Genomic DNA, 18,635 nt, shown 5'->3' with positions numbered 1-18,635 from the left:
AAGAGGAGATAAACCATATCTGAAAGTCGTGTATGTAAGAAATAAAAAATAAAAACAGTAAAGTCCTGACACAGGACCTGAGAAATCCCTTCAGTTGATCTATCTACTGTTCAGTGAAGCCTCAACAGGGGAGGCTGACAAGAAGCCATTCTTCATGAAATAGATAGAAAGGCTGAGATATGCTAAATTACAAAAGAACTGGACTGAAAACACAGAACACAGAAAAGTACAGTCTGATTTTGCTCCACCATTTAACCTTTGTGTTGTCCCTTGTGTTGTCCATACACCTGGGGTCAAGACCCAGGTGTATGGACAACAACAGTATGGGAATCCCTGATCAGCGTGACAGTGACCACAAACACACCTGACACAGCAGTAAAGCATACCTGAATAAAAAAACACAGTGGAACACTATCAGTCATTGATTGACCTCCCTGGAGCCCGGACCACAACATTACTGAAGCAGTGTGGGATCATCTTACCAGAGGACAGAAGGTAGCCAACACCCAAAGAAGAGTTTTGAATGTCCTTCAAGAAGCCTAGAGAACTATTCCTGAAGACTACTTAAAGAAATTAAAAGAAAGCTGCCTAAGAGAGTTCAAGCTGTGTTGAAGAATACCAAATACTGACCTACAGGCTACACAGAATTATAAAAACTGCCTTATATACTGTATTTCCATCTATTTTTGGATGTTTCAAAAAAAAAAAAATCACTGCATTTCTTTCCCATTTTCCAGTAATGAGACTAAAGATGATTTCATGGTAATGTATGATTCAAAGCCAAGCTGAAATTAGATACTTTAAAAAAAACAACAATGTCTTTTTATTAAGAGTTTTTCGTTTATACATATAAACAAAAAGAGAGGAAAAGGATTACACATGATCTGTACATACTAAGTAATTAGCCCGTACACTTAAGGTTGTGAGATAAAAAAGAAAAAAGAAAAGAAAATAGTGAAATAAAGAAAAAGAGAGAAATATAAACATAAGTATAATATTTCCCCAGATAACACAATCCCTGCAAAATAATCCGATTCATTCCCTCTGAGGTCAGATACTTATTTTAAAACTAAAACATAACACAGTATTTCTTTCCCTGTATTAAAGTGAAGTGCAAGTATAATTCGTTATATTACCTAACTAAACGCACTGATAGGTGTGTATAGGCTTTTTGGGCGGGGTGCTGAGAGAGAACAAAAAAAATAATGCCTCCACTACTTTCGATTGCACAAAGACCCCCTCTTGTTGCATTTACACCTGCCCTGTTGTCTTTTTCCACGTGTTCCAGCCATTTCCACAGTTCCTCCCCTTCTGCTCCAAATATCTCTTCTCATTGGTGTAGCTTCCTGTCACTCAGCTGGGGTAGGTCTGTGAAAAGGGCCCGCCCACCTGTCCGCTTGGCAATTCGTTGCTGACGTCACCGAATCCGTCCCATCACGGAAATATGGAGTAGTGACAGGAGATGTTACGCTGCGTTTGTTATGGGTTTAAAGCGGCACTTCGAGCTTTGAATATTCGTTTTTAGTGGCTGTCCGCATGGATTTAGCGATGTTAAACGCCCGGGGTTAACTTACGAACAGTGGCTGGCAGGCGCTGGAAATGGAAAGAGACTTCGACCTCTTTTTTTAGTTGAGTACCGTCAGTTGTTCGTTTATTAAGAGCCATGAAACAAAGTGTTTTAGGGGTCATGGGGGCTGTGGGGCGCCTGCTCCTGTCTCTTCTCCTGCTGTCGTTGGAAGGCAAGCTGGTTCAGGTAAACTTTGTAACTTTGAGTTGTGTGGCGCTTTCTGCTTCTGCTGTTGTGAACACTGTTTTTGTGTTTCTATTTATGCCCAACGGAACTCCCAAATGGCATGTGTATCTATTTCAGGCTCCAGCAAAGTTGCGGTGATATGATGGGACGTTTAATGTCTTTAGCTAGCTAGCTAGCTCACTCGTCAGAAGAAAGTTAATACTGTGTGTGTGTGTGTGAGAGAGAGAGTCAGCTTAGTTTGCCTGCTTCACTTGTACCTCTGCTTCAGGTTTACTCTCCTGCTAATGTATAAATATGGGAGAGATGGACTCTCAGACACAGTCGAGGGGACCTTATCTCGACTTAAAGTGATTTAACTTTAATCTTAACATAAACTAAACTTAAAGGCAGTCAAGTCCCCACTTTTGTTAAACAACTGTATCTGCCCACAGCGTGAGTAATACAAATACACTTAGGTTAACATACACACCCCTCGGCATATGGTGTCGAGTTTTGGAGGGCAGGGCAAATAAGGATATCCTGCTAAATGAGGAACACAGTGCACTTATTAGAGCAGAAACTCACTGCAGGGCATTACAATCAACCCCCCACCCCCCTGTGGTGGACCTGACACACCCACTGTCTCTCTCTCTCTCTCTCTCTCTCTCACACACACACACACACACACACACACACACACACACACACACACACACACACACAAGCTATGTTGAAATCTTGGACACATGACACGACTGACCTCAATGTCAGACAGCTGTTCTAAAGTTTCAGTCTGTTTCTATGTGTGTCTGTGTTTGTGTGTTCATCTATCTCATTTCTTCTGGCGACCCTTCAGGTTGGTGGGGTCAGATCAGTCACCCTTCCAGAGTCCCTCCTGTTTGTCTCCACTCTGGACGGTAGTCTGCATGCTGTCTCCAAACAGACAGGAGATATTAAGTGGACCTTAAGAGAAGGTCTGTACACAAAGAAGTCAGTACTGTTCACTCTGTTGTATTTATTTATTTATTTTTTTAAAACATGCACCATGAAATTCCTCTTCTAATTCTTTCAGACCCCATTATTCAAGTTCCTGTCTACCTCACAGAGTAAGTAACGCAGAGACACACAGACATGGGGCTCTGAGTGCCACTACTCGGAAATAAAAATTTAACTTTCTTTAAAGCGTCACTGCTTTGCTGTGTTGTGCTTTTAGACTTATCTCAGGAAGAGTGAGCCACAACCCTTATCATCTAAATGCATAAACAGTTTGCATAACTGTGGAAATTCTTCATCAAGTCTTGTGATTGCCTTTAAGCAAAGCATGGATCACACCAGAAAATCCTGCGTTAATAACAAACTCCAAATCTTAATTTAAGACACAGGTGATATAATTAAGTTTGAATCATATATTGATAGGGCAGCACGGTGGTGTGATGGTGCTCTTTCTGTGTGGAGTTTGCATGTTCTCCCCGTGTCTGCGTGGGTTCCTCCCACAGTCCAAAGACGTGCAGTTAGGGGGGTTAGGTTAACTGGTGATTCCATATTGCCCATTTCTATAAGGAAATTGTGTTATTAGTTAAAATAGATGTTCTCTTTTTTTGATAGTGAGTCATTTCTAAATTTGTGTGTATTTCATTTAGACCAGGTTTCCTCCCAGACCCCAATGATGGCAGTTTATATGTACTCGGTGGAAAGCACAAGGAAGGTTTGATGGTAAGGAGTGCTGTGCTTGTTTGTGTTATATTTCTTATATTTTTTTTTTTTTAAAAAGAACTTGTTTGATGTATTGTATTGATAAATCTGCAGAAACTGCCTTTTACCATCCCTGAGCTGGTGCAGGCAGCTCCCTGCAGGAGCTCTGATGGGATACTCTATACAGGTCAGATTAACACTTTTTTTTTATCACCATGTGTGAAACAGACAACTGTCATAAAAGGAGACGCTGACCTACATCGCTGCTGTTTGTTAATAATCTTCGCAGGTAAAAAGCAGGATGTGTGGTTTGTGGTGGATCCTGAAACCGGTGAAAAGCAAACCAGTTTAACAACCTCCACCTCCGACTCCATCTGTCCCAACAGTCCCTTGCTCTACATTGGACGCACAGGTACGTCTACACAGGTGGCTGCACCCGCTCACGTGGCTGAGGGTTGAAGGTTGATGTTGATGGGCGTCGCTGTTTGTTTTTCCCAGAATATGTTGTTACCATGTTTGATACGAAGACACAAGAGCTGCGATGGAACGCCACGTACAACGATTACTCTGCTCCGCCTTACGACGAGAAGCAAGACTACAGTACGTCCCTGCATGCACAGTCAGTTGCTGAGTGTGAAGACAGTTGTTTTGGCAAGATTATTGTGACATTGTACAAATGTAACTCATAATTATCCATTATTGTGTATTTTGATACAGACTCTAGTTTATTTTTTTTTACATATAAACAGCTGGTTAAAATGGTCTCAGACACTTCCAACGCTAACCTGTTGCCTCTGGTTTCCTTATAGAAATGGCCCATCTTGTTTCCAGTGGTGATGGTCTTGTTGTGACAGTTGACAGAGAGTCAGGTAGGGGGAGGTGTGTGGTTTTATCCCTTTGTGAATATTTTAACATCTCATATGATTGGTGTGTTCCTTAACAGTCATATTGAGGGTTGTAAGTCCAGTGTTGTTATTCTTGTTTTCCAGGTGATGTCCTATGGAGTCAGAACTATGGGTCGCCAGTGATCGGCGTCTACCTGTACTCTGGAGACTCGCTGAGACACGCCCCCCACCTGTCCCTTGCAATGGAAACACTGCGTTTTCTCACATTCTCGTCTGCTGGGAACCAGGCAGATGCACACTCCACTTTGAAGTGGAGCTATCAGTTTGTGAAGGAGCAAGCCACTGCACAGACTCAGCTTGTGTAAGAAGAATTGTGTTCACTGAAGGATAGAAGATTGTTTTGTTCAGTCTCTGAGTTCCTTATTGATTGTTATTCATGATGATCTAACCAGGACTCTGCGAAAATACAAAGCATGTGCTTCAAATGCAGATGATGACAGATGACAGGGACTCCTCATAACTGGAGTTAACATGCAGCACAGATACCAAGACCTGCTGAGTGTTTCTAACCATCAGAATACCACCAGTTATATTATCACGTATTAAAACCCAATTGCTGCAGGCAAGAAGATGAGCTGAGGGGGAAAAAAAGATGCAACAAAAATCTCAGAAAAAGCTGTGAAACCGGTTCCTGGTCTATCTTAACTCCTGAAACCAGAGGAGACCCTTATTTTCAAGTCTTCATTTCATCTTTATTGGATAGAGACAGACAGGAAACATGGGGACGGAGCGTATGATGTTTTACAATGCTACACAGTAATGGCTCATTTGATGCACAGTTAGGTTCATGAATATTTGGACAATGACTGAATTAAATTAACTTTGCTTTTATTTCCTTAAGGCCCACTCTCTATGTGGGAAAGCTGGACTCCCACCTCTACGCCTCGACTTCTCTTGTCCACCACGGAGTCTCATTAGTGGTGAGTTCAAAAATATAATCAGTTTCAATATCCAAACATCAGCACCCATTTTCCTCTAATATCATCATCTGTAAACACTAAACAGTGTATCCAGTCAGCTGATGATTGAGGTGATAATGGGGAAAGTCCACTCCTGACTCATCTGTGCTCTTTGTTGCCACGGCAGCCTCGGGGACTGACCCTGGCACGGCTCGACGGTCCACTGACGGCGGAGGTGACGGTCAGAGAGAGAGGGGAGTGTGAGATCACACCATCCACCGATGTGCGCTATCCTCCGGGGAGCATAAACAGCCAGAAAAACCACTGGCTGCTTATAGGTAAACGTGTTCAAACACACAGCTTTCTTTATTAAAAATAAATAAGTTCTTCAGACACTAACCAACACAAATGACAACATTTGTATTAATGAAGTTATTGTCCAGAACTAGACAAATGGCTGCTGGTTTGTATTTCTGTGTTTTTTAAAATTTAAAAAAAAAAAAAAAAAAAAATACTGACCTGAACATAACAATTACACCTCTCAGCAGAGAAAATCGCAGTGAAGAAAAACGAGTTGTGAGCTGCAGGCTAACGTCACAGGCACAAACTCAGAAATAAAAGTGTTGACATAAATGACGTTTAAATCAATTAAAAAAGTAATAATAATAATAAAATGAAGCGTTAATCGATTCACAGAACGCAACATGAATTTGTGTGTTAATTTGCTTCTGTATTTATTTACCTTTCTGCTAATTCACCTATCCTTTACTCAAATAATTTGCATACTGCTTCAGTATGCAAATGAGTGGGCTGCTATCCAAAGAGTGCAATGGGGTCAGTTTTATGCATATTGTTTGGCTCACAAACGTAATGGCTGCCTCCACTCGTTAGATCGCTGGAGACCTAATTAATCTAGCCGAAAACAATACTGTCAGTAAGGAATGATTAATGAGGAAAATAACTAATTCAGTACAAATGTAAACAAATACAGACCCATGTCAAAATGGAGATATTAATTTAGTGTATCACTTTATAAGTTAGTGCATATATACTCTTGCTACATTAAATAATTATCTATTTAAGTATTTAAAAATGATATTCCCATAAGCAGCGGAGCATTAAGATTCCACCAAGACTTAATGTCCTTTTTATTTATTTTTCATGATAAGAGTTCTGGTGTAGGAGCAAAGTCTTTGATTTATGGATCAAACCAACCCCCCCCCCCCCAAAGAAAAAAACAAAAACAAAAACAAACTTGTGCAGATGTAAATGTATTTGATCTGTGTGTTTTGCTGTTTCAGGTCACCATGAGCTCCCTCCAGTAGCCCACACGACCATGTTGAGAGATTTTCCCACCACCCTGCAGCATTCTGGTGAGGCGGTCATCCCCCCTCGATCTTCTCCCTCCCCTGCCTCCCCGTTGTCCCCTGCCTCCCACTACCATCAGCGCTATGTGAGTCACAGCTGTTTCTCAAGAAAAATGATTAAAAAAAAAAAAAAGTATCCACATCATCTTATTCTTGTTTTTTTTTTTTTTTCTCTTTTTCTTTCTTGTGTTTCTCAGTTTCAAACATTAGCTGGCAGACATAGTGACGCTAAGGCTAACCAAGGAGGAGCTGATGGGAAGACATCAGGACAGGGTCAGAGGTCAGCCACCGTGCTGCCTCTCTATGTGACTCAGGACCGTCTGACTCTGGCTGTCATGACTCTCCTGCTGGGAGGATGGCTCGCCTTCATGTTCACATATCCCATCGTGAGTTTCTGCTCATTTTATGCTTCTTCTTTTTTTCAGAAGCTTTAACAAAAACTCGTTTCCTTTTTTAAAGAATTAAATGAGGTGATCAGTAGCACTCCTTTCCATCAATAATGTGCAGTATCACCCATATGTAAGCTTATGAGCATACCTTAGTATGAACATGAGAAATGGGAGTAAACCGCTGCTGCATAGCTCATTAATAAACTCACTACATGTTTTAGAAAGAAAAGCAAACTACAAAGGCAAGAATTTATGGTTTTGTCTGGGTGTCCGAGGTATATCAATGATCTCATGTCACTGCACAAACGGCAAGTTTCTTCAAAGGTGCTCTGATTTAATGGTGGCAGGTGGGATGCCCCTGTAAGTGAAATGTCCTAAACAGTCATTTACCTTTTGACCTGTGATCGTCATTAAATCCAAAACGGTGTGATGGAAAATTCCTGCTGCTCCCAGTTTTCCTCCACCCACCTTGTTCCTCTACTTAAGTTAGAAAGCTGTGTTCCTATTCCAGCATGTCATTCATTGACCCTTAGAGAACAGAGATCATTGTTTCATCTTCAGCTGTTGTTTACTCATGCGGGCTTGGTAATGAATGGTGACAGTACAAGCGAGAGATGAAGAGCGTTTCCACTCTGTTTGAAAAACCGAGGGCTGTAATGCTTTTTAAAATGCAGCCTCTTTTGTGTCTGCGTCTCATTTTTTTGGGCTGATGAAGCTGCCCTCAGCAGCACTTGGAATAGAAACAAATATGTTTTCTGGACGGGTTTCAGCCAGATACAGTAACTAAGCCTCAGGCTGTTATCATGTCACGCCACATATCATGAACAGGACATTCAGTTATTGGAGTAGGTTATTTGCTCAATGCCACTGCGTGATAGACACATCATATTTACAGCAAAGCTTATCCTCACAGCTTCTGTAGCACCTTCCTGCATGAATATGCATTTCCTAAGTATTGTTTTTGCAGAGTTTAATAGGCTACTGAGTGTATGTGATTGATTTAAAAAAAAAAAAAATATATATATATTCTCCACTTAATCTAATAAATCATAGTTTGAAACATCAATTATGGAACAAACTGCAGATAAAGTGCACATTTATTTGTCTTGTTTTTGTTTTTAAGCTTCTTTTAATTGGCTTGGGTGGAGTTTTCACACCACTGAGACTGAATCGCAGTTGCCGTGTTTTTGAGTGTGTGGACAGTTTACTAATCTTATATTTTCAGTCCTGACCTTTTGAACTCAACCTTCTTGTTTGATGTGTTGTATATCGATATGTCTCTCTCCAGCGTGCAGCTCAGCAGTTGAAAGCTCAAAGACAGCTGGAGGAGGCCTTTGAGTCTCGTCTCCAGCGCATGCAGACCAACATGCAGACGAATACGCAGGCACAAACCTTGGTTTCTTCGGACCCACCTCCTTCTACTGATGCAAACATCTCAAGCGGTGTGTGACTTAAAAACAAGTTCTCTATCGCTCTGCGCTTGTGAGTGCAGTGATGATGATGATGAGAAATGAAGAATCTGTTAATAAAATCTGTAATTATGGAGGCCCAGATTAACCTGGGCTCAGTATAACTTTTAATACCTGCAAGAGTCTTATTCAGACTGTATATCTACACCTAGACCCGTTGCCTGCATCTACAGAACCTCCACCTAGTCCTCACAGTCACAGCAGCAGCAGCATCAGCAACACCTCACATGGAGATAAAAATGGCAAGAATGGACACAAACCCACAGCAGGTGAACGCCGCAAACTTGGCAAATTTGCCTCAAGATGCTTTTGGATATACAGTCAGGTCCATAAATATTGGGACATCGACACAGTTCTAACATTTTTGGCTCCATACACCACCACAATGGATTCCAAATGAAACGAACAAGATGTGCTTTAACTGCAGACTGTCAGCTTTTATTTGAGGGTATTTACATCCAAATCAGGTGAACGGTTTAGGAATTACAACAGTTTGCATATGTGCCTCCCACTTCTTAAGGGACCAAAAGTAATGGGACAGAATAAGAACCATAAATCAAACTTTCATTTTTTTAATACTTGGATGCAAATCCTTTGCAGTCAATCACAGCCTGAAGTCTGGAACACATAGACATCACCAGATGCTGGGTTTCATCCCTGGTGATGCTCTGCCAGGCCTCTACTGCAACCGTCTTCAGTTCCTGCTTATTCTTGGGGCATTTTCCCTTCAGTTTTGTATTCAGCAAGTGAAATGCATGCTCAATCGGATTCAGGTCAGGTGATTGACTTGGCCATTGCAAAACAGTCCACTTCTTTCCCTTCAAAAATTCTTTGGTTGCTTTTGCAGTATGCTTTGGGTCATTGTCCATCTGCACGGTGAAGCGCCGTCCAAAGAGTTTTGAAGCATTTGGCTGAATATGAGCAGATAATATTGCCCGAAACACTTCAGAATTCATCGTGCTGCTTTTGTCAGCAGTCACATCATCAATAAATACAAGAGAACCAGTTCCACTGGCAGCCATACATGCCCACGCCATGACACTTCCAGCACCATGCTTCACTGATGAGGTGGTATGCTTAGGATCATGAGCACTTCCTTTCCTTCTCCATACTCTTCTCTTCCCATCACTCTGGTACGTTGATCTTGGTCTCGTCTGTCCATAGGATGTTGTTCCAGAACTGTGAAGGCTTTTTCAGATGTCGTTTGGCAAACTCTAATCTGGCCGTCCTGTTTTTGGGGCTCACCAGTGGTTTACATCTTGTGGTGAACCCTCTGTATTCACACTGGTGGAGTCTTCTCTTGATTGTTGACTTTGACACACATACACCAACCTCCTGGAGAGTGTTCTTGATCTGGTCAACTGTTGTGAAGGGTGTTTTCTTCACCAGGGAAAGGATTCTTCGGTCATCCACCACAGTTGTTTTCCGTGGTCCTCCGGATCTTTTGGTGTTGCTGAGCTCACCGGTGCGTTCCTTCTTTTTGAGAATGTTCCAAACAGTTGTTTTGGCCACGCCTAATGTTTTTGCTATCTCTCTGATGGGTTTGTTTTGTTTCTTCAGCCTAATGATGGCTTGCTTCACTGGTAGTGACAGCTCTTTGGATCTCATCTTGGCAGTTGACAGCAACTGGTTCCAAATGCAAACAGCACACTTGAAATGAACTCTGGACCTTTTTTCTGCTCATTGGAACAGCTGAGAAGCCAATTGTCCCATTACTTTTGGTCCCTTAATAAGTGGCAGGCGCATTTGCAAACTGTTGTAATTCCTACACCGTTCACCTGATTTGGATGCAAATACCCTCAAATAAAAGCTGACAGTCTGCAGTTAAAGCACATCTAGTTCGTTTCATTTGGAATCCATTGTGGTGGTGTATGGAGCCAAAAATGTTAGAATTGTGTCAATGTCCCAATATTTATGGACCTGACTGTTAATTTAAAAAAAAAAAAAAAAAACTCAACAGAAAGCATTACTGGGGGGAAAAAAATCACTGTTGCTCCTTCACCTTAAAGATGAGCTTCATTTAGTTTTGCTTTCTTTCTTTTTATTTTTTTCTCAGAAGGAAACAGTGAGGAGGTGCACGTGGGTAAAATCTCCTTCAGTCCCTCTGAGGTGCTCGGACACGGCTCTGCAGGAACTTTTGTCTTCAGGTACGATATGTTTGTAAGCAGAAAACCGTATCAGTGGATTTTCATGTTTTTGAACAAAAGAGAAAACTTGTATCATATTTTTGTCACGAATTCTTCGTAAGCATATAAAAAGTAGCACGCTGTTTTCAGTGCCCATCACAAACAGCACTAATCCTCTGTATGTTTTCCTCATGATTATTAAGGATATTAATCATTATCCTTAATAAGGATGAGGACGACACCTTATCTGTACCCAAAATGATGAGTTTTGGCATTTCAGTGTATGTCAATAAAGACATGGTTTGATGACCATTAGGATAGTTTGCTTATTTTATTTTTCTGAGGTCAGCTGCTTAGGCAGAGACCATCCTCACTAACCTCTGATGCATAGATACAGAAATGCTCCAATCAGGAAACAAAGGTTACTCCTGGTAGGCTGTGAACGGGTAAAGAGTTAAAAACTAGAGAGGGAAGAAATGGATTCTAATGGATGTTTATCTGATTGTGTTTTTGAGTTTACAAAGGGATATACGATAGCTAGCAGTGTGACTGGATGTGAATAGGAGCTCATTCAAGCTAAAGTAACCACAGGTTGAAAAACTTGACTCATGACTTTGAAAATATGACAAGCACCAAAATACAGAGCACACACCTGTCAGTATTTCTCACTCCTATGCTCTGTAACAACAACACATGGAAATCCTGACACAAACTTTATCTTTTTGAACCACACACATGCACATAATTATGTTGTGGGGATTTTAGGGGTAAATTTGACGACCGCCTCGTTGCCGTGAAGCGAATTCTGCCAGAGTGTTTCGAGGTGGCAGAGCGAGAGGTGCAGCTCCTCCGAGAGTCCGACACTCACCCCAACGTCATCCGATACTTCTGCACAGAGCGAGACCGCCTCTTCACCTACATCGCCATCGAGTTGTGCACCGCAACTCTGCAACAGGTTGGAGCTACAGTGGACTGTCCCTGAGATCTCAGCTTTGATGGTTGATTGAATTATCTTGAAAACATTTGTTTTGTCTGTATTCACTGCAGTATGTGGAAGATCCGTCCTCCTTTCCTGAGCTGAGTCCTATAACTCTGCTGGAACAGACCATGTGTGGCCTCTCACATCTCCACTCACTCAACATAGGTCTGACACACACACACACACACACACACACACACACACACACACACACACACACACACACACACACACACACACACACACACACACGTATATTTACATACACTATAAATAATTATCTGTTCTTTAAAACTTACATTTCTTCCATCCTTTATCCATCTAGTCCATCGTGACCTGAAGCCTAGAAACATCCTGCTTTCTGGGCCGAGTGCACTGGGTCGGGTCCGAGCTCTCATCTCGGATTTTGGGTTGTGTAAGAAGATTCCCGATGGTCGGAGCAGCTTCTCTTTGCGGTCTGGAATACCAGGAACTGAAGGGTGGATAGCTCCTGAAGTGCTGCGAGATAACCCTGAAAATAAACCGGTAGGTTGCAAACATCTTTATAAAAACTGCTACATTGTTCTCAGTAATAAACCAGGTTGGTCTTTAGAGTGAGAAGTACTTCATTGGCCTGTTGGTAAAGGTGTTTCTTTTCTCATCTTTCCAGACAACAGCCGTGGATGTGTTTTCAGCAGGCTGCGTGTTTTACTACGTAATCAGCAGGGGGCAGCACCCCTTTGGCGATGCACTGAGAAGACAGGTCAACATCCTGTCAGGAGAGTATTCGCTCTCACACTTTATGGAGGATTTACATGGTGAGTGTGGTCTTTCACTCGTGCCTCTCTCCTTAGTAGGTCCTATGATGTGAAAATGTGGAAAACCATCCATGCTTTCATACATGAGCACTGTTTAGCCACCAGACTTTGAACCGGTGCATCAGTTCAAAGATGCTTTTGGCTGCAGTTTTTCCAGTTACCTGCATGAAATTGATGCTTTGATAGGGCCCCTTTTGTAAACCGTGCTCAGATCACATCACATGTGACTAACTGGAAAACATTTATATTTGCCGGTCTTATCAGATGATGTCATAGCACAGGATCTGATAGAGCAGATGATCAGTGCTGAGGTGGAGTCACGCCCTTCCACCGCCTGCGTGCTCAAACATCCGTTCTTCTGGAGCCCCGAGAAGCAGCTGCTATTTTTCCAGGTGTGTTGCCTCAGTTGCTCTGTGATCACTCGTTTATAGCTGCATGTAGACATTGAACACTAATAATAAAATGATGATTACTTTTATTGTTTCTACTTTAAACGTTCTACTTTATAGATATAGAGATTTAGAGATGGGCTATGAAAAGATGTAGTGGTGAATTTTTTGTTTTGTTTGCTTTGTGTTTGCAGATTCTGTGAGCAGAGTTATTTATTTATTTTTTTATGTCTATGTTTGTATAAAGGATGTGAGTGACCGCATAGAGAAGGAGCCTGCAGACAGTCCAATTGTAGTCAGATTAGAAACTGCAGGAAGATTAGTCGTCCGAACCAACTGGAGGATGCACATCTCCGTGCCTCTGCAGACAGGTTCGCACACACAGACACACCCTCGTAGCTCTACATGCACGCTTAACATCTGTGCAGGACAATAAACCTGTAATGCTTATTTTTTTCCACCTCCTCCTCCATGGGCGCTCCAGACTTGAGGCGGTTCAGGACCTATAAAGGAAACTCAGTGAGAGACCTGCTGAGAGCCATGAGGAATAAGGTCAGCCTACATTGGAATCCTTAGATTGAAGCAGAATCATCTTCGACCCACTTTTTATGTTTTTGACTCTTTCTTGTTTTGTTTTTTGCATTTATGTTACAGAAGCATCACTACCACGAGCTCCCACCAGAGGTGCAGGAGACTCTTGGTGAGCTGCCCGAAGGCTTCGTCGGGTACTTCACATCACGGTTTCCACGGTTACTGATGCACACACACGCTGCTCTGCAAATCTGTGCCCATGAAAGACTGTTTCACCCTTACTACCTACCCCCCAATGCCAAATAGCTTTCACATGGCTATGCACTCCACATTTCATGTGCAGGGCCAAGTAAAAGAAATCCCTGACTGTACCCTGTTATTGCTTTTGTAAAGCCCGTGCTGTTCTTCAGGGGAAGTTACAGCTGCTCTGAAAATATTTTTTATAGAACTTGGGGTTGTTTTATAGATTAATTTTATTGTATTTTTTATTTCTTCCCTACTTAAAGAATGTATATATTTGTATTAATAATAGGATATGTTTTTAAACTAGATCTCAGTCAAATTACTTTTTTTTTTTTTTTTTTTTTTTCTTCTTTTTCTTTTTGGGCTTCACTAAACCTAAAAAAACAACAGTGGTTTTTAACTCTGTGAGCCAGCTTCGGTTTTTTCCAACAAGAGCTATGAGCATGTTAATGACACCAGATATCCAAACACGGACAGGTCTGATTCAGCACATTTCTGACCAAAGGAACAAACTATAACTGTAAACAACTGGATAAGAAATGTTAATACAGGCTAAATACAGCAGCCAAGGCCAGGAAGGTAATCTTAAGTAATAAGCCTGTTAATAAGGCTTGTTATTTACTGCCCCATCATGAAAGTAAATTTGATCACAGTGACGGTGTTGTTTACATGGTGTGTAAGTGTATTTTTGCCTTCTTACAGCAAAAAAACCCCCAACAGAATTTAAAGTAAATTATTTTCAAATCTCCATAGCTACCTGTCTGAGCGCAAAACCTTTGGCTTTTCTGATTGGAAGGAAAAGCCAAAGGTTGTAGGTGATCGTTTAAAAACTGTAGACACTCTTGTTACCTGAGCATCAATGATCTTTCAGCAATGATAAAGAAGTATTTTTTTTTTTTAAAGAGAATTAACTGGTCAGAAGGTGCTGCGTTTATTTGTGTAGAAAATAACCTGCCTTTGAGCAAGTACATTGTGTAGCACAAGTTAAAATCAAAGTGATGGCCGCTTTTATTGAACTGAAATGAAATGAAGTAAAATTATGATGAAGTTATATTAACTACTGAAAATAGCCTCTCTGAAAGTGGGGATAGTTTTACAGGTTGACAGAATCATGTAGACTGATGCATAATAACTCTGAAATGATTAAAGAGTGTGCTGAAGAACTGCAGCAGATCTCGTCTTCATGTTGTCAGTGTAGAGGTTTATAACTGCGTGTACAAATGTTGTTGCAGCTGTAGGTAAAGCACACACTGCAGATACTGAGGTACACAGTTACACAAGGCTACACACGGTTACACACTAATGTTCATGCTGTGCTTCCTTTAACTGTTCTGGAGACAGTGAGACCTGCATAACTGAAGGTAGTTATACAGCTCCACCCAGGCATGTTACCCACTAAAGTGAATACACTGAATATCACAGTCAGACATCACTGACACACTGCATACGTGGGTAAAGCTGTGAAAACTTGGAAGTTTGTTTCTGGTTTCTGGTAGAAGACTTGAGGCCACACATCTCGGCGTCAACCGCACGCTCATCCCAGCAGGAGAAGAGGGGAGGCCCAGATTGGGTGCCCACGGCCAAAGGTTGAGAGTCCCAGTGGACCTGAAGTGTCGGGCACTTGAGCCTGGTAGAGGCTGGCTAGCCTGGTACGAGTCAAGAACTGGTGCCCAAGAACCACACGGCAGCCCCTGCCTCTCGATAAGAGGGAGGTCCAAGCCACCAAGGGAGTAGGGAACACACACACACACACACACACACACACACACACACACACACACACACACACACACACACACACACACACACACACACACACACACACACACACACACACACACACACACACACCAACCATTCGTTCATTCACTGTTACCCACTCACTAATGACACACAGAGAGACGTAAAGACACTTGCACACACATTGACCCCCACCCACCACCATTGAGTTGTCGGCGAGCACGTGGTGCGCCGAATCAACAGCAAACCGGAACGATCCCAAAGTACACCAAAAGCTGCCTGTAGACCCCCGTCCCAGGCAAGGTATGTGGGGAAAAAAAGATGTAGGAAGATGAGTGAATGAGCGAACTAAACTGATGCTTTGGGTGTACCTGGCATAAAACCATTTTTGTCTTCACTTTGAAGCACAGTAGATTTGTTCAAATCTAAGTTATTAAATCCTAACAGGAGCACTTGCAGCATTAAACTGTATACAGCACAGAGTGAGACATGGTGAAAAGCAAGACTTAAAGATGAAGAAGGTAAAAGGCAAAGATTTTTTTTACACTTTGTTGAATAAGCAAAGACTCATTTCAGACATTTCCTTTTCTGATGTCAGTTGTTTATCCTAGTGAGAAAATGTCATTCCTGTGCAGACGAATGTGCAAGAGAGGTACTTACCATTTGGAAATGTCAGTGGGTATAAAAAAAGACAATAAAAAAAAAACACTACTAAACTGATTTTACTTCATTTTTATGTATTATTTTTATTATTAATTCAGAGTTACACAGTAAAACAGAATCATTGAATCACAGTAAAAATGCTGCATTGCCTGTTTTACTCCAGCAGAGGGAGACATGTGCCAAGCCCAGCTCTGATCATTTAAATGACCTTTCTTGGTAAAGGCTAGAAGTAAAGAGGAAGTCGGAGGCTTCTAAATTGCTTTCATGCATTAAATAGGATTGTGATTAAAGTTATTAAGTAACAGATTAAAGCTGTGTACTTTTTGTGCATATGCGGTCACCGTCCAAACATGTGAAAGTGTTCTCTTGCGTTCATCTTGGCCTGATTAACAATCTGCCCTCGAAAACACATCCTGTAGAGCAGATAAGATGTCAGACATCAGTTAATTCCACTGTCAGTGTGAACTTAAACAGAAGTGGTTTAATGATCTGAAAGCCTGGGGTGCAGCTATCTGTCATGGCCAAATCATCAGCTAATGAACCACTCGTTCATACTTTATGCTCGTTTATCTCCGATTCAGCCTTGTGTGTATGTGTCTGTGTGTGTGTGGAGAAAAACAGAGGGAGTACCCGGCTCATTATTAAATATCAGAGTTCAGCTGTAGGTCCAATCAAAACAGCCTTAGGGAAACATCAGCTTAACCAAAGTCATGAGACCAAATTCACTGTGCTGCACACATGCAGCTGTATACACACTCGAACCCACAGTCACACACACTCGCACACAGATAACAGATAAATGTGCGTGATGGCTCTCAGGTCTGTGGATATTGGGGTAGGCAACAATTACGTTACGTTACATTACAGAAATTTGCTGTAACAACAAAGATGGTGTTTCTACGTTATTCTTTATTTACTTTGGTTGCTAGAGGGGCAGACATAGACTGTAATTTATTGTTACAAGTCAACTTGTAACAATAAAGGCAAAATAATAAAAATGGCTACAATCATCTTTTATCCATTGCATTAAAAAGCTTTGCATTATTTCCTGCCATTTTTTTTTTCTTGTGTTTGTTTTTGGCAGAGAGGTGAGTTGTTATTAGCAAGCTGCACATAAAGACTGTACGGCTGCAGTGCACAGGTATAAACACCTATCTTAATTAGTGCTAATAACCATATAAATAATATATAAGTATATACAATATTCACTGTCCAAAACTATAATTTAAAGTGGCCACAACTTTTAATAGTGCAGAACATCCTGTAAACATGTTTGTTTCTGCTGCAAACTTGGACTTTTTAACATGGAATTGATTCACAAACCTCGAGTGGCCATTAAAAGAACTGCACCGTGTGCTCCTTCTTCAGCCCCACACACTGTATACTGAACCCCCCCCCCCCCTAAAAAACATGGATGCAGCTACTGTAAGATCACTGTAAGGTTTTGGACTTGTTACCATGTTTAGAGAGGGTGCAGTACCTTCTTGCAAAGACGCTAAGAAGGGCAAAGACACCAAAAACATTATTTTTTATTTTTAAATCTAAACCTAATTTTGAAGAGTTAAACTAAAAGTAAATCATCCCTTTGCTTTTCCTACTATGACAAGCCAAGCCAAATGTTGATTATGCTGGAAGTATAATATCTGAGTAGTATTAGTACATCACTTATAAATACAGATATATTATTATGATTATTACAAGCACATGGTGTAACAGTAACAGATGGATAAACATATCTGTATTTATAAAAGACATACTAGGAGGAGTAATGATATATAAATGATGAATTAGGCACCTTACTAATACCTTTCTAATGCTTAACAGTGTGACATTACTATAAAGTGCCACCCAAATTTCATATTTTCACTTCGAAATAAACTCCTCCTTGGGCTGAATTGACTTCAACTATAAGAATATCCTGCACAGGCCTGCTAGTGTTGACTATGGTGTCGAATTTAGCATTGATACACAGGCTACACATCAGACACAAACGCTGAAGTGCAGTGCGGGGACGAAATGTCCTGTGCCTCTCAGCTTCTATAAACGAATGCTTCCTTACGTTTCAGAGACCACTGGGGATATATTTTTCTGCTCCCTGCTTTTTCCTCTCATCTCCTTTGTACGATACCGCAGGAGGCTGGTTAGGTTTTCTCTGATGTGTGCTAGCCTGTGTGTGTGTTTGTGGGAGTTTGTGCTGTGGGGTGAGGAGGGGGAGGCGATCGAAACAGCCTGAGCGATGTCGTTCTTAGTCTCTCCATTTTGGGATCAGGACAGGAAGTGGGCTCAACAGAGGAAACATGACCTCCTCCCCCTTCTCTTCTCCTCTCTCCCTCCCTCCCTCTATCCTCTTACTTTTCCCTGTATTCCCTCTTCCTCCCTTTGTCCGTCCCTCCCTCCCCCCTAGTCTGTGCCTACCCATTCACAAGGTCACTTCAGTGTTCTTTTGGAGCCGGGAGCTCTCGTATGGCTGTCACATTCATTTCTGCGGCGTGCCTGAGCGGACCTTAAATTACACTCTGCTTACTTCCTGTGTAAATAAATCTATGTTAACCAGTGATTTCTAAAACAACACTAAAACTCTGGTCTAGTTGTTTCTGGGCTCCCTCCCTCTCTCCTGAGACTTGGAGTCTGTTATGCAGCAGAGCTCCTCTGATTAAAAGCCAAAGCAAAGGTCAGACTCTGCTGGGTAACAGAGATATTGCCCGACTTCAGCT

General features: G+C 41.6%; 1 protein-coding gene across 1 annotated transcript; it reads left to right on the top strand.

Annotated features, from left to right (window-relative positions):
- The first annotated feature begins 1,424 nt into the window (after positions 1-1,424).
- On the top strand, positions 1,425-14,686 carry ern2 (endoplasmic reticulum to nucleus signaling 2). The gene is made up of 24 exons (XM_039614054.1): positions 1,425-1,753; positions 2,589-2,706; positions 2,805-2,838; positions 3,373-3,445; positions 3,539-3,611; positions 3,714-3,836; positions 3,923-4,024; positions 4,234-4,293; positions 4,414-4,630; positions 5,171-5,249; positions 5,416-5,566; positions 6,530-6,681; positions 6,793-6,981; positions 8,273-8,426; positions 8,606-8,722; positions 10,510-10,600; positions 11,345-11,534; positions 11,627-11,723; positions 11,884-12,083; positions 12,208-12,355; positions 12,620-12,747; positions 12,992-13,115; positions 13,229-13,296; positions 13,399-14,686. Exons 1-24 carry the CDS (start codon positions 1,664-1,666, stop codon positions 13,579-13,581), a joined length of 2,961 nt encoding a protein of 986 aa, XP_039469988.1. The 5' UTR covers positions 1,425-1,663; the 3' UTR covers positions 13,582-14,686.
- Positions 14,687-18,635: the final 3,949 nt, after the last annotated feature.

Source organism: Oreochromis aureus, linkage group 6 (assembly GCF_013358895.1).
Source record: "Oreochromis aureus strain Israel breed Guangdong linkage group 6, ZZ_aureus, whole genome shotgun sequence".
In the NCBI taxonomy this organism is placed as follows: Eukaryota; Metazoa; Chordata; class Actinopteri; order Cichliformes; family Cichlidae; genus Oreochromis; species Oreochromis aureus.
This window is presented reverse-complemented; position numbering and strand designations above follow the sequence as displayed.

Coding starts and splice junctions, on each gene's coding strand:
- ern2 (XM_039614054.1), top strand. CDS start 1,664: ATGAAACAAAGTGTTTTAGGGGTCATGGGGGCTGTGGGGCGCCTGCTC. Junction 8,427..8,605: donor TGATGCAAACATCTCAAGCG/GTGTGTGACTTA, acceptor ATCTACACCTAG/ACCCGTTGCCTGCATCTACA. Junction 11,535..11,626: donor GCACCGCAACTCTGCAACAG/GTTGGAGCTACA, acceptor TATTCACTGCAG/TATGTGGAAGATCCGTCCTC.